Source organism: Pteropus alecto, unplaced genomic scaffold, assembly GCF_000325575.1.
Source record: "Pteropus alecto unplaced genomic scaffold, ASM32557v1 scaffold214, whole genome shotgun sequence".
NCBI lineage: Eukaryota > Metazoa > Chordata > Mammalia > Chiroptera > Pteropodidae > Pteropus > Pteropus alecto.
In genome coordinates, this window is record NW_006435787.1 from 234732 (window position 1) to 249267 (window position 14536).

The following is a 14536-nucleotide window of genomic DNA, read 5'->3' on the forward strand; positions in this document are numbered from 1 at the left end:
AATACTGTGCTGGTGAAACCTCCGAGCACCGGACGTCCGGTTCCGGAACAGGATGGCGCAGCTTCGCTTTGCCCACTCCTCACACCCTCAAAGGCCCCGGAAGGCTGGAGAAAGGGCAGACAAGCCAGCGGCCTCCAGACTCGAGACACAGACTCCCTTATCTCCCACACACCCTGGACTGGGCAGAGAGGCTGCACCCCGCATGGCCGCCAGACATCATCTAGACAGGCAGCAGGGGAAACTGCCCTTGGGCCAAAGGACGGGAGCGGGCAGGCCCGACCGAGGGCTGGCCCTCTGCCCTCCCCCACCAGACAGCACCACGGAGCCCTGTGTGTCCCCCACCACGGGCCACACAGAGCCCAGGCCCAGTGGAAGCATGCCCACTGCGCAGGCCGTGCCACCATGCGAGGACACTGGCGACCAAACACCGGAGCCACAACCTCCGTGCCCAACCCAAGGGTGAGCGCTTGCTAAAATAAATAGCATGACGACTCTCCTGACAAAATAACCAAAACAGCCAGGATACATCTGAAAGTCCTGAAAATCCTACTTCACATGAACCAAGAACCATAACTGGAATGAGAAAAGACGATCAAAGACGCCGACGCCAAGGTCAAGCAGTTGCCGGAAAGAAGGAGTGAAACAGTCACTAACGTGCTTCAGCCTGTGGCTACGGAAGCTCCCGAGACAGACGGAGAAACGGAAAACCTCAGCGATGGCGTTTCATGTTCCTTTGTGTGGGAAAATAAGTGTTCTCGATAAAGTAAAAACTATGGAACTGGAAAACGTACTAGCCAAATAAAACCCTTGCCAGACAGATCGACAGCAGGTGATGACGACAGGATGAGCCGGCAAAGCCGAGGACAGGTCAAGAGAACTTACTCCTTCCGACCAAGAGGAACAGACTGAGAGCAGCACACGTGGGACGTGACTGTGACGCCGTCGGAGCCGCAGAGACAGGGACGAAGACTGCGGGGCTGAAAAAGTAGCCGGACAAATAATGTCTGAAACGTCTCGATTTTAACAAAAGTTGTAAACCAACAGATTCGAAGAGCAGAGCAAACTCCAAATAGTGGAAACCTAGAGCGATCCGCACCGAGACACATCATGATTAACCAAACTTCTGGAAACTAAAGACACAACAACAACAAAGTCAGAAAGAAATAACACATTTTGAGAGAGAAACAGCATTGAAGTGACAGCAGACGTCTCACCAAGGCAGCCGGAAGTGAGCACCACAATGTTTTTCAAGAGCTGAAAGAACTGTCAGTCGCAAACTCCAGGCCCCGTGAAGCGACCCTTCAGGATGCAGGGGAAATACAGATGTTTACAGAGGGAGAGAAACAGAGACTTGGCTGCCAACAGAACTTTCTTTAAAGGATGCTCTCCAGGGGTGGCTCCACAGAGTGGGCAGCACATCTGCTTTGCACGCAGGTCCCGGGTCCGCGCCCCGGGCACACGCCGTGAGCACGTGGGAGGGGACGCCCCACCGTCGGAGATCCAGTTCTTAAGGGGAAACAGCGGCATCCATGGGTCAGGGTGGAAGTGGCGGGGGGGAGAATTAAAGAGAGAAAAATAAAGACAGAATGCTTTCCAAACGGAATATACCAGGAGCCTTCATAGGGAAAAGATCAAAGGTGAACGTGACAGACTCCTTTCGTGGCTACAGCCAAAACTGCACCAGCTGCTGTGGAGCCGCAGGCGCAGGGAACGCTGACCACCATACTGGACCACCTGGGAGGGCAGAGGGCCGTTCACAGAAGGGAGGCCACTCCGCCCCTGCGCCCCTTCCTGCCCTTGGGCCCCACCTGGGCCGGCCCCTGGCCCACGGTGGCTGGGCCTGCTGTCCGTCAGGACCCCACGGCTCCCGGCTCTGCCTCCGGGTCGTCCAGCCTGGCTGCCCCGTGCGGCAGGCGTGTCGCGGGGTGCCCCTCCCTGCTGCCCTCGCTGCCGGTGCAGGGGGAGTGGGGTGAGGGCGGGGTGGCAACACCAGGTGGAACCCCCAGCACTGCCCAGCTCCATGCTGCCAGAGCCCGGGGACTGGGACCTCTGTGGGACTGCTCACGTGCAACGCCAGCAAAGAATTAAAAGCTATTCAACGGGTACGGAGTTTCACTTTGGGAAGAAACGTTCTGGGGATGGGTGGGCTAATGGCCAACGACACAACTGTACCTGACGCCACGGAACTGGACACTCGGAAATGGTTAAGGCCGTGAGTTTTGTCACGTGTATTTTACCACGGCAGACAGACGTTTTAAAGGCGTGAGCTTCCTGACGCCTTGGCAGCCAGGTCACGCCCCTGCCTTGGCGGGGGAAGGGGCAGGCCAGGACTGTCCTCCCAGGAGTGGGGGTCCCTGAGGAAGGGTGAGGTGATGCTTGTCAGGGTTTCCAGTGGCTGTTCAAGTGAGGGTCCAGGGGAGGCAGGTGGGGTCAGGGGTTACGACCTTGACCTGTCCGGCTGCTGGAGAGGGGCCTGCAGGGGCAGCCGTCTCTCCCCTCTGCCCTGACCCCGCCTTTGCGGTCCTTCCACTGACAGGTGGCCACAGGGTCCTGGGGTGCTGTGTGCTGGGTCCTGGGATCTGCTGATTCCAGGCCCCTGGGATGGGGGTGAACTCTGCAGCCACGCCGGGCCGTGCGGAGCCATGAGGAGCCATGGGGAGGGCGTGGGCCACATGCTGGGGGTTGCCGAGGGTTCGGGGGACAACCACAGAGAACTAGCTCAACAGCGAACGTCACAACGCAGAAGCGCTTAAATACAGATTTATTGCAAACCCACACGCGGACGGGGCGGCCTCGCTCTCTTCAGGCCTCGCTGACGAGCTCAGTGGCTGGTCCGCTGCTGCTGCCGCGTCTGCAGAGAGAAAACAGGCAGGAGCGGCAACTCCAGGCCCAGCCGCAGGAGGGGCAGAGGATGCCCGCGAGGCACGGGGCGCCCGACAGCTCCATCAGCCGACGCCCCCAGCTGCTCCCAGCCACCGCGGCACCGCTGTCCTGGTGAGCGGGGTGGGGAGACGCGCATAAAACCGGCAGAAGGCAGGCAGCAGACCGCGGAGGCCCAGGGTCTCCCAGATTGCTGAGGCGCCACACCACACCCCACCTCGTCACTCCGGGAGATGCCCGGGGGGGCGGGAGGGAGGCAGACACACAGACACACGCATGAGACCTGGGAGCCTGCAGAGGGGTCTCGGAAGGTCCAGAACCAACCACTGTGACGACTGCGGACCAGCCTCGTGCCCCTTTGGGTGCGCCCGCAGCCACGGTGTCCAGGCTCCCGTGGCAGTGTCAGAGCCACTGAACGCTTCCCAGGGACCCAGAGAAGCCGCCGGGGAGCAGAAACCTGCCTGTGTGACCCACGAACCAGCCCACCCTGTGGCTGCCGGTGGACGGCTCCTGGAGGACCGCCTCCCAGGCAGGGTCCTCGACCCCCAGCCCAGTGGGCAGGGCCTGCGAGGGAGGCTCCTGGCGATGGGCACAGCCTGCAGCAATGGCACGAGCTCGGCCTGAGGGCAGAGCTGAGGGCACGGTCGCACGGTCTGGGCTCCTGCGACGCAGCCTGGGGCGGCTGACGGCCGTGGTCTCCTGAGGCTGCTCCACCAGCTCACCCACCAGGCCAGGCCCCACGAGAGGAAAGCGCCGGGCAGGGTGGGAGCGGGTCGGCCTGGCCAGAGGTCCTGCTGCGCGGGCAGCCACAGGACTGTCTTCTAGCACAGGGAACCAGCAACCGGGACCTCAGTGTCCGCTGTTCCACGAAGGCTGAGGCCAGCGGCTGACGTTACAAACAAGCGAGACTGCAGGGAGCGCCCAGCAAGGTCAGGCCGAGTCCCCAGGCCGCCCAGGACGCCAGGCCTGCACACGTCCGCCCAGACCGCGCCAGCACAAGAACGCAAGCAGGGCACACGCAGCAGCAAGCGGGAGGGCGGCTGGAGCGCCCGCCGCCTCCGCCCTCCGGCCGCCCCGCGGCCCACGCAGCCCTGCCCGGGAACAGTCTGCCGCCGGGGGCAGGGTGCGCGGCGCGCCCAGGGAAGGGATGGCTCAGGCGCCAGACGGCGAGTCCCGGCAGAGGGCCCGGCCAGGCCCCAGCTGCCCCGGCGAGGGCGTCCTCTCCTGGTCACTAAAACTGCACCGCCCCCGGGGAGATGTTGAACATGGCGGGGTCGAACCGCTGGCCTCGGAAGGGAGAGCCTTCAGCGTCCCACCCCTTCTTCAGCATCTCGTGGACTTTCTACAACAGAAAACAGACAGGTTAACGGGTCACCAGGCCCACTGGCCGGAGCGAGCTGCGCCCCGCGTTCTCCTGAACACCTGCCTGCGTGACTGCAGCCCCCACAGGCTGCTCCCGCCCCCGACGTGTCCCCAGCGAACCGCTGGCTGGCGTCTTCGCGGTGCAGCTGCTGTCCCCAACCCCCCACGCCGCCAGGATTCCTGTTCGGACACTGAAGGGGTTGAGGTCCATGGCTCACGGGGCAGACTGAGGTGCAGGGCTCCCTGCTCCCCCAGGGAGGAGGCTGGGACACGAGGCCTAGACCCTCAACTAACCCAATGTGACTTCGCTGGGGACTCAGAGGGAGAGACCACGGGAGGGTCCTCGGTGGACCCCCCAGTCCTGGACCTCACAGCAGCCTGCTGAAAGGTCCGGTTTCTGGGGTGTCACCAGCTGGGCAGTGTGGCCGGGCCAGGGGACCGGGAAGGTGCCTCCAGTGAACACCTGGCCGGCCAGGTCCCCCTCCCTCCCTTCTGACAATGGCGAAGGGCCGAGGCACGCCCTCGGCTCTCCAGGACAACAGACCCCGTGAAGGGAAGGGACGGCTCCTCGGCTCTAGGTGGCGGGCGAGTGCGTGCACGGCACGCAGCGCAGGGAGATGTGTCAGTGCCACTCCCCGCCGTACAAACGAAGGACGCACGGACGCACGAGAGGCAGGAAGGCCCCACACCTGGCACCTGGGCGTAGGGTGGCAGAGATGCCGCTGGGCCTACACGCCCCCTGCTCTAGTTCCTACTGGCCACCCCCTGGGGCTCCTCTCCCAGCCTGGCACCCACCCTCTGCACCCCACCGGCCGGCCACTGTCCCCACTGTCCGGTCCTGTCTGGAGCTCTGCCTGAGCGCTCACACCCGGAGCCCTCGCAGCGTTCCACGGGGTCTGCCCGCTCCTCTTCTCCAGGAAATAGCAAAACACCAACCCCCACCTGCTTCCTTGGGCCACTCCTCCTCCCCAGAGGCCACCAACCCGTCCTGCTGACCCCTGCGGCTTCCCTTCACGCAGGGCAGAGCAGAGCCTCAGCTGAACCGTCTGTGGCTATGCAGCCCTCAGCAGCCACCAAGTGTCACCGCACCCAGCTTCCTCCCCACCAGGCTATTCCCGTGGCTCCTCGGGCCCAAAGCTGCGCCCAGGCTGCGCTCACCAGCCACTGTGGGAAGGACAGTCCACCCGGACCCCTGGTAGGAGGCCACCTTCGAACAGGCTCCTTCCCGAATCCGAGAAGCCCACGTTGAGGGCCGGGCAGCCAGGCCAGGCCCAGCACTGAGTCACAGTCTACCCGAGCCATCTGAACTTCCTCATCTTTAGCAAGGAACCAAGGGCTGGAGACCACTGGCCACCCAGCAGCAGGCTGGCCAGGCAAGCGGTCACTTCTGGTTATGCATGTACCACCAGCTCTGGGCTCCGATGTGTCTGCTTCGGGTCCCCACGGAGAGCCGAGTTCAGCCAGGTCAACAGGCCCTGGAAAGTCCTCCAGAATCCCTTCCCTAGAACCAGCGGGGCCTGGCCAGCAGATGCTGCCGCAGCTCCCAGGCCGCTCCCCGCTCCCCATGGGCCTCAGGACTCCGTGCCCACCCACTCCAGGTGGGGACACCCGCATGGGGTCCGTTGCCATCGAGCCAGCGTCCACAATGCTCTTTGGTGGCTGCAAGTGAATGCAGCACAGCTGGGTTAGCACTGCTGCCTAAACATGGGGTGAGGTGCACGCCGAGTCCCGTGCTCGCAGCTCAGCGACGAGTGCCAGAGGCCACCATCCACGGATGCAACCAGCGGATGCCTGTGACCCTCTCCGACGGTCGACCTCAGTCCCGGGCCCTAGCCCTGCCAGCCCGAGAGATTCAGAGGCCGGAACTGGCTGTGTTGCTGAACTGCTGTGGGACCCTGACACGTGCCGTGAAGACTTGTGCCTCTTCGGGGCGCTGGCAGGGCCATGACCCAGCCAACCCAACCTGACCTACGAGCAGCAAGGACACGAAGAACGGGCCAGCAGGCCCACAGGCAGTGGGCCCAGGGCTCTCACAGAACCAGAGTCTGGCCCCAGGAGACACACAGGGCTCCCGAAACTGACTAGCATTGGGGAGAAGGGTCCTGTGACTGACGCACAAGGAACAAGACTGCGCCACCCAGCGACGCGCCCCGTTCACGTGACGCTGCTGCTCGCATGGGCCCCGGGCCCGAGGTGGGCCTGAGAGAGCGAGCCTTCCTCCCTGAGCCTGCGGACCACAAGGACAGCGGAGGACGCGCGGCCTCCAGCCACACAGTCAACCGCAGTCCAAAACGTTAGGCGGAAAAGTCCAGAAAAAACACTTCACGGTTTTGCGTGTGCGCCATTCCGAGCGTCTGACGTCTCGTGCTGTCCTGCTCCGTTTCCCTTGGGACGTGACTCATCCGTCTGTCCAGCGTCTCACCCTGAGCACGCTCCCGGCCTGGCGGTCACCTGGTGGCCGTCGCGGTGATCAGGCCGCCTGTGGCGGTGTCACGGAGCTTCTGTTAAGCCCCCCTCATTTCACTTCATAATGGCCCCGAGCACAGGAGCAGGGATGCTGGCGGTTCAGATGCGTCACTGAGGGGCCGGGCAGCGCGGTCGCTGACCAAGGCGGCGCGTGTGCAGAGACAGCGTGACAAGGCTCGGTACGACCCACGCCTCGGGCGGTGCCAGGGGTCCTGGGGCAGCTGCGCCCATCCAGCAAGTCCTTTTCTCAGTGCTGCTAGGTGTGGGCCTCTCGTCCCGCTGCAAAGCTCCGCCTGACGCCACAGCCTCTGGCCAAGCAGCCTGTTCCCGCCTCTGATGGCTGAAAGTGACTTGGAAGGACCTCCTGGTCACTGGCCCCCAGGGCCAAACTTACCCTGGGAGCACATGCCGCACGCCAATTCATGAGGACCAGCGCACCTCGGCCCCGCGGCTGAGCTCTCCATCCAGGGTGAGACCACCGCCTCACGTGGGCGGTGGCCAGTGATCGGGCCGGGCTGCCGAGCCAGGACCCAGCAGGTGGCCTAGCCCCGCAGCGAGTGGGCTTCCCGCCCCGACCCCCACACCGCCCCCCACGCCCGCGGCCGTACCAGCTCGTGGCTCTGCGGCCGGCCCTGCAGCTTCTGGTGGTAGTCGAAGGTGAGCCTGTCCAGCACGGCGTGCTCCTCGTCGTCCACGGTGGCCATGGAGCGCTCCTTGTTGATGCGGTCGATGTCGATGTGCTCCTCGCCCTCCAGCGCCGCGCTCCACCAGTACTCGCCCGCCTTGCTCAGGCTCACCTGGCCGTGGGACGGGGATGTGTCAACGTGTGGCACGTGGTGGCGGGCCCGACGCCACGAGCTGGGGCACCTGTCCCCCAGGTCCTCCCGGAGGATGGTGCCCCAGGTATGTCACCACCTCACAACACCTTGGCTGCCAGGACCCTAGCCCACTCCCACCAGAGCTCAGAGCCACCCGCCGCCCACGCCGGCCCCGAGAGCCTGCCTGGGCCGCCAGGGGAGCACGACCCCAAGTGTGCGCTTCTTTCAACGTGCTGCTGCCGGCCCCTGCTGGCCACCCCTCCCCCAGGTGACCTTTGCTGCTTCCAAACCCGGCACCTGCCTCCTGTCCCCCTGGGGGGCCTGGGACCTGAGGACTGAGTCATCCCAGGGTGAGCCCCCCGACCCCACCAATGCCCAGCACTGTCCCGCTCCCCTCCCTGGCCAGACCCCTCCAGCCCTGCGACCACCGCACAGGACTCGCCTCCCAGTTAGGGGAAGCACCCCACCCAGCCTCACTGCACAGTCTGGGCCTTGGGGACAAAAGAACTGAGTGGGGACAGCACCATAGGGATCGTCTGAAGTTGGTGGCAAGGTCCCCTCTCAGGACCACAGGGCCTGGGCAGCACCCCTGCCATGGTCAGTGGTCAGCAGCTGGGCTGACTGGGGAACTCTTAGCAGAGCAGTCAAGAGCTGACAGGTGGGTGGCCCCATGCCCCCTGTGCGGCCCTCCCCCAACAGGATGAGATCTGCTGTGCCTAGAGGGCAGGGAAGGGACCCTCAGTCAGAGGAAAGAGTTACTGGCTGGAGGGCACGGGGACACACTGGGCCCAGAGCCAGCCCACACAGGTGACACCCAGGAAGACAACACGTCAGGCTAAGCAACGCAACACAGCATCAGGAGGCCGCAGGCAAAACACTCTCGGAACGAGACTCAAGAACTAGGTCTGACATCGACTTGTTTGAGAACGTCACCTGAGCTCGGCCACACAGCCACGCCCCACCTACGTCCACCACAGGTGTTCTCGCGGCCCACGCTCGCTGTGCCAGCTCGCTGGCTGTGTCCAGGACACGTGCCACTCGTGGAATCACACCGCCACGGCCTCGCGCGGTCGCTGACGCTGGGCTGTGCTGCCTGCGTACCGGGAGTCATGCGGGCCGTCGGCTGGGGGCCACGCAGACTCTGAGTGAATGTGCGCCCCCCTCCTCCTCAGGCGGTGCCCGGCAGGGTCCTGTGCTTGGTGTGCGACCTGGTGAAAACGTCACATGAGCCGCAATTCTGAAGCCCGCCTCAGCGGCGAAGGGTCCCAGGCTCTGTCTTGTCAGCGCCTGAAGCTGTCGTTTCTTTCCAGGAGCTGTTCCAGTAGGGGTGCAGTGACGTGTCGCTGGGGTTTTAAGTCACAGCTCCATGACTGATAATGTGGAGCGTCTGTGCACGTACTTATTTATGGTCCCGTTTAAAAAGAATTTTCTTTAGAACGATTTCAAACTTCTAAGCTGCCAAACTTGCTCGCATGCACACGCCTCACCCCGGCCTGGCCCAGCCTCACGTTACCACTGTCTGCGCACGCGCTCGCTGCGTGGGACACAGGCCGTCACGCGACACATCTCTGAAGCAGCTGAGCCCCTCACCCACGGACTCTGGTGAACACCTCCCTCCGAGGACACGGAAGCCGTCCGACGACCGCACTCGCCCTCCCTCCCACGCGGGGCCAGTCCCCGCTGCCCGCGTCCGTGCCGGGCCCCTTTCGCCAGGTCTCCACAGACTTCGTGTCGTTTTGTCTGCAGAGACCGCCCTGTTTGGGGTTGGTCTGGCGTTTCCTCCAGATTAAACTCTGAAGTGCCCTCTGCGTGACGCTGGAGGCGATGCCACACCCTCCTGGGTGTCCCACCTGCAGGTGCACGTTCCCTGGCCACATCCACGGGGATTCCTGCCTGGTCCCATCTGCCCCAGGACAGCGACGAAAGTGCTGCTTCCAGCCCCAGCCGGAGCCGTGCAATGGCCAGCAAGGGCCTTCTGTCCCCAGGCCCGGTCCCTGGTGCCTGGTGTCTCACAGGCTCTCCCTCACGCCCACCCCTCATTAAGCGGGGCTCAGGGCTCCAGCTGGCAGGCTGGGGTAGGTGTGGTGACCTGGCAGCATGCCCCTCCCTGGCCATACTCTAGCCTCCTCCTGTCTAGGCCCAGACAGAGAATCAGTTTCTCGGAGGGACCTGTGGGCTGCTGGCCGTTTTCTCCAGAGGTTTCTCCAGAACGTCCTCGTGGAAGCTCCGAACGCCATGGGGGTGAGCGCAGCGCAGCCCCGATCTGTGCCGATGACTCACCAGCGCCCGCCCCCTCCTGCCTGAGTCACTGAACCAGGTTTCTATTCAGGGACACAGAGTGCCCCATGGGGACGACGGCTCCTCACAGCTGCCCAGGGGTCACGCTGGGGCCAAGGAGACATGCGTGAGAGTCGTGGGTGGTACTGTGGGGTGGGGGGAGTGACTGAGGACAACGACAGGGAGGATGAGGGAGCCTGTCAGCTGCAGCCACCTCTGCGGAGGGGACGTGGGCCCTAGTCTGATCGCTGCCCCTCAGACACGCCAGGGGCAGCCCTGCGCCGAGCAGGCTCCTGGTTTCTGACGTCGCCAGCTTCTCGTAGGAGCCTGGGCGACCTGGGCGGTGGTGGGGTATGGCCGATGGCACCTCGCTGCCTCCCCTGTGCCCCAGGCCGCTGCGTGTACCACTCAGGACCTGCAGCCTCGCGCTGCCCACCCTGCAGCCCAAACCCTCTGCCTTTCCTTGCGGGGACCCACGGCCTGGGGACGCCGCCACAGGTTGGGCAACTTGGGGAATGTGAGGGGCCTGAGGGGGTGAGCACTGAGGGCCGGGGGGCTCATGCGCCACTCTGGGATGAACCTCCACCCTGCACCTCGGCTCCTGCCGACACGCTGACGTTGTGTGACCTGCCTTTGTGAAGAAGGTGGCGCGTGATCCAGGACATGCCTCCCAGGGCCAGGCAGGCCAGTGGCCACTGGGCCACCAGTGAGGGAACGAAGATGACGAGCCTCACGGAAAAATGCACGTCCCCACTAGAAATCCGACAAGTGAAGGAGGGCGAACGGGTCAGCAGGGAAGTTAGGTGAACAAGTCCGGCACTCTGGTGACACCACGGAAATGTGGCACCTTCGGGGGGAGCCCGTAGCCGACGGGCAAGCACTGCAGTCAGCCTGGGACTCCAGCGGAGATGCTTAACCAGGGAGATGATGTGAATGAGTCGCCTGCACGTTCAGCTGCACAGACACCCGCAGGTCAGACTGCACGCCCCAGGGCGGCAGGCGGTCTGCAGCTGCTGCCTCAACTTCAGTGACATGCGGAGCGTCTCATCAGCAGGGATCAGCTTCGCCCACGCTCGGCACCACCCCCTTGACCACACAGCGTCCACAGGCCGAGGGGGACGTCAGCCTCGCGCAGAGGGACAAATGAGGACAGCAAGCCAACTCGGGTCCTGAGATGAACGCAGCCGCAGGGAGGCTCCGTAACCAAGGAGCAGCCTGAGGACCGAGAAGCCCCGTTTAACATTCTGAGCGTGGGAGGAAGGGAGGCAAGAACTGTCATCCGGTTTTAGCTGCCACCCCTGCCTGCTCCAAAAGCCTGCGTGGCGGGGCTGGGGTGGTCCACGGATCAGGAGGCGGGCGGCATGTTCGCACTGGATGCTGGGAGGGCAGAGGCTCCAAGGACTCTGGGGAGCTGACGGGCGGCCCAGGGGTCGCCACTCTTCTGTCCCAGCAGCTCTCTCAGTGACACCGCCACGTGGGCCCGTGCTGTCCTGGCGGAGCCTCACGCAGCCCGCACACAGGGCGTCAACAAGACGTTTATTCTCACGTCAGGAGGCCAGAGCCCGCGATCTCGTTGTGTCGCAGGCCTGGGCCCTGTCCCGAGGCTGCAGGTCCCACCCGTGCCCCGACTTCGCCTCACTGCTCCCACATCTGCGTCTCCTTTTGTCTCAAATCGCCCTCGTTTCCTCTCGTCGGGACACTTGCCGCTGGGCTGAGGGCCACCTGGACGGCCGGGGTGATTCCTCCATCTAAGGACCCCTCGCGTCACAGCTGCCACGAAGTCCCATCGTGGGGTCGGGTTGGCGAGGACATCAGGGGGCCTAGCACAGGGCCTGGCACTGGGTCGGTGTTGGGGTCGGCCACCGAGGACGAGGAGTGGGGGTCCTGCATCGGCACAGTGGTGACCCAAGCAGGTGGCTGGTGAGCAGGGGCCGAGTCCCAAAGCCAGGCCAGGCGACCCTGGTGCACGCTCTGCACCTGCAGGGCTCCAGGCGGCTGCTCCTGGCAACACCCGCCAGTCGCGGCGGTGCCTGCAGCAGGCCCCAGCTCCGCCCTGTGTGCAGCCCCAGGTGCCACCGGGAGGCAGTGATTAAAGCGATGCACTGAACCTTTGGCCCCATGAACAGCAATGTCTCCACAACTCGTTGGCGTCCCCAAGGGCAGGGCCAAGGCCCTCCCTGCAGAGCGCAGCGTAATGCCATCACGCATGTGCCGCCTGCTCGCCCCGGAGCATGGGGCCCGCACTCACCAGAACGCACTTCCCAGGCTCCAGGCTCCAGACAGAGCCCTCGGTGTTGACCTTGTGGGTGAACTTCCCTTCCACCAGGACACGCTCCCCGGTTTCCTCCAGCACGGCCACCCGGATGGAGCTGCTGCTGAGGGCCACCGAGACCTGGGACAGCAGGAGAGAACTGTTTCAAGTGTGAAGGTGGTGACCGGTAGGTACCCCTCATAACAGGAGGGGATGCTGGTTCCCAAGGCACCTGGCCTCGTGCCACAGGACAAAATGTGAGATGTCCTTGAGCCGCCAGGCATTCTGAAGAAAATCACAGTGACTGACAGATACCTGAAGCAGCTGGTGCGGAAAGGCCCTCTGTGGGCGGGGGACCCAGGCCCTCCCACCCCGCTGCCCCCCTTGAGCCAGGCTGCCTCCGGGGCTTGGCCTCACGTGAGGAGCCGCTTGGCCCGTCTGGTCCCTGCTGTCTGCTCTACAGGCCCTGCTCCGTCCTTCCTCTGGGGCCCCCTCGGCCCCATGCTGGGATTCCCTTCCCCAGCCTCACCCACTCCACGATGCCCCGGGAGGTGCTGGGAACAGGCTCCGTCCCACGTGGCTCCGGCAGTAAGAGCCAAAGCCGGTGTGGCCCAGAGGTCACCGAGTCAGCATAGAAGGACAACACACAAGACTCCTGTCCCTATTTGTTTCACTTCTTCTTTTTAAATCTAAAAGCTGTATGTTCGTAACGCAGAAGGGTCACCGGAGGGGGCATGGGCCTGTCCGATGGCCGCCCCGGCCGCCAGGCAGAGCTCGTCGAACGCTGTGAAATGCTGAAAAGAAACCCTGACAGCCATAGGACTTTCGAACCGGAGTTTATATCTGTCCGCGGCATCTGATTCCATCGCCTGCTTCAAATATCCCCGAACGAAAGATGGACGTGCAAGAGACAACGTGACATGAGAGAAGAGGGGACAAAAGGGCCACCCCAGGGCAGGCGACCGCGTCACCGTGTCCACGCGCAGGCTCTGGGGTCCTATGAGCCACAGCTCCCCTCACCCCTGCTTCTGGGAGGTTCCACTGTTTACTCGGCTGGTTCTGCAAGGCCACAGCCACAGCCCGGTGTCACCCAGCCAACCAACAGCAACCGCCACCGATCCAGACCACAGCGGGCCCACCGGGTCGACTGTGGACGGCGTGTGCGGTGACTGGGTGACCGTCGGACACAGCAGGCCTAGGCTCCGCCGGCCCCAGCCTCTGAGGGGCTTCGACGGACAAACCTGCTCGGCCGTGCAGCGCCGAGCTTCCCAACAAGGGCAGTTTGTCGCACTGCTGGTCTCTGACCCACGGGATGAAGCGAAGACCACGGGGAACAGACAGGAGGCACTTCAGGAGTCCTGGTTCAAGACGTCACTCTGGGAACAGGCGGCCGACTCCTGACCCCGTAACCCACAGAATGACAGGAATGAAGCACAAAGAAGAAAGCCCTAGATGATGCCAGGACAGACAGGACAGAGAAGGGACAGGGCACCTCAGTGAGTCCATAGCTGCAAGGGGCTTCCAGCTGGCAGTTAGTGGGCACCGACTGCTGAGTGTCCACGGCCCCAGCTGTGGCAGAGGAAGGGACGAGAACCCACTGCTGGCCAGAGCAATGAGGGGCAGTGCTCCAAAGACAGACCAGCAGTCAAGCCCTGTGGGTCGCCTGGCGCCCACACACCGGGAAGCCAGGCCAAGCTGCTGACCCTCAGCTCTCAGTGGCACTGGGAAGAGCAAATCATAGACTCAGAGCAGAGAAGACCGACACTGGCCTGTACTTGAAGAACGGGGAAAATATACTTTGTAATGATAATAAAAAAATCTAACAGGGAAGTAAGGGTTGCATCCTCAGGAAATTAGCAACACGAAAACACAGACTTGGTAAAGAAAACAAAACAAAAAGTACAGAGCTGGTTAGGAAAAAAGGAAAATCTAAAATATTTCCAACCTCTACCTTCAAAGAAATCTAAGAAGGAGTTGTGTCTACAGAACCAGAATAAAATATGAAAACAGAATTAGACAAAAAAGAACACCTGGAATTAAAAACAGTGGCTAAAACACAATTTTCAACAGAAAGGCTGGGATCAGATCAAGTCAAAGAAAGCAAGGCAGAGTCTGGCATTCCAGAATCTGTGACAGGGACAAGACCACCTCCAGAGCTCAAGAAAAATACGCCTTCGGTCTGGAAGGGCCACGGAGGGCTGAGCAGAACGAAAGACGAATGACACAAACACACGAAACGTCATGAAGGTCTGAAGAGATCCACAGGGGAGTAAAAATCAGTAATGCTGGGTGCAAGACAAGGGAGCGAGACTTTCTAAGGGCATGATTCTTTAAGGCCATAATTTCTATTCACACCCAAACTACGAAACCAGTGAAAGGTTAGAAGTAGCGTACGTTAAGACACGCAAGAACCCTACGTTCACGTATCACTAAAAAGTTACTTGAAGCTATACTATAACAAGGTGATGAAAACTAAAACAGA

The 14536-nt window shown here is 62.7% G+C and overlaps 1 protein-coding gene across 1 annotated transcript in view; it reads right to left on the reverse strand.

Annotated features, from left to right (window-relative positions):
• Positions 1-2727: 2727 nt before the first annotated feature.
• The window catches only part of NUDCD3 (NudC domain containing 3), a 40076-nt gene continuing 28267 nt past the window's right edge, over positions 2728-14536 (reverse strand). Inside the window, exons 4-6 of the mRNA XM_015589051.2 lie at positions 12052-12195; positions 7317-7505; positions 2728-4222 (exon numbers count right to left, since the gene is read on the reverse strand). Coding sequence (XP_015444537.1) covers positions 4112-4222; positions 7317-7505; positions 12052-12195 — 444 coding nt within the window. The 3' untranslated portion in view covers positions 2728-4111. The remainder of the gene's footprint in view (positions 4223-7316; positions 7506-12051; positions 12196-14536) is intronic.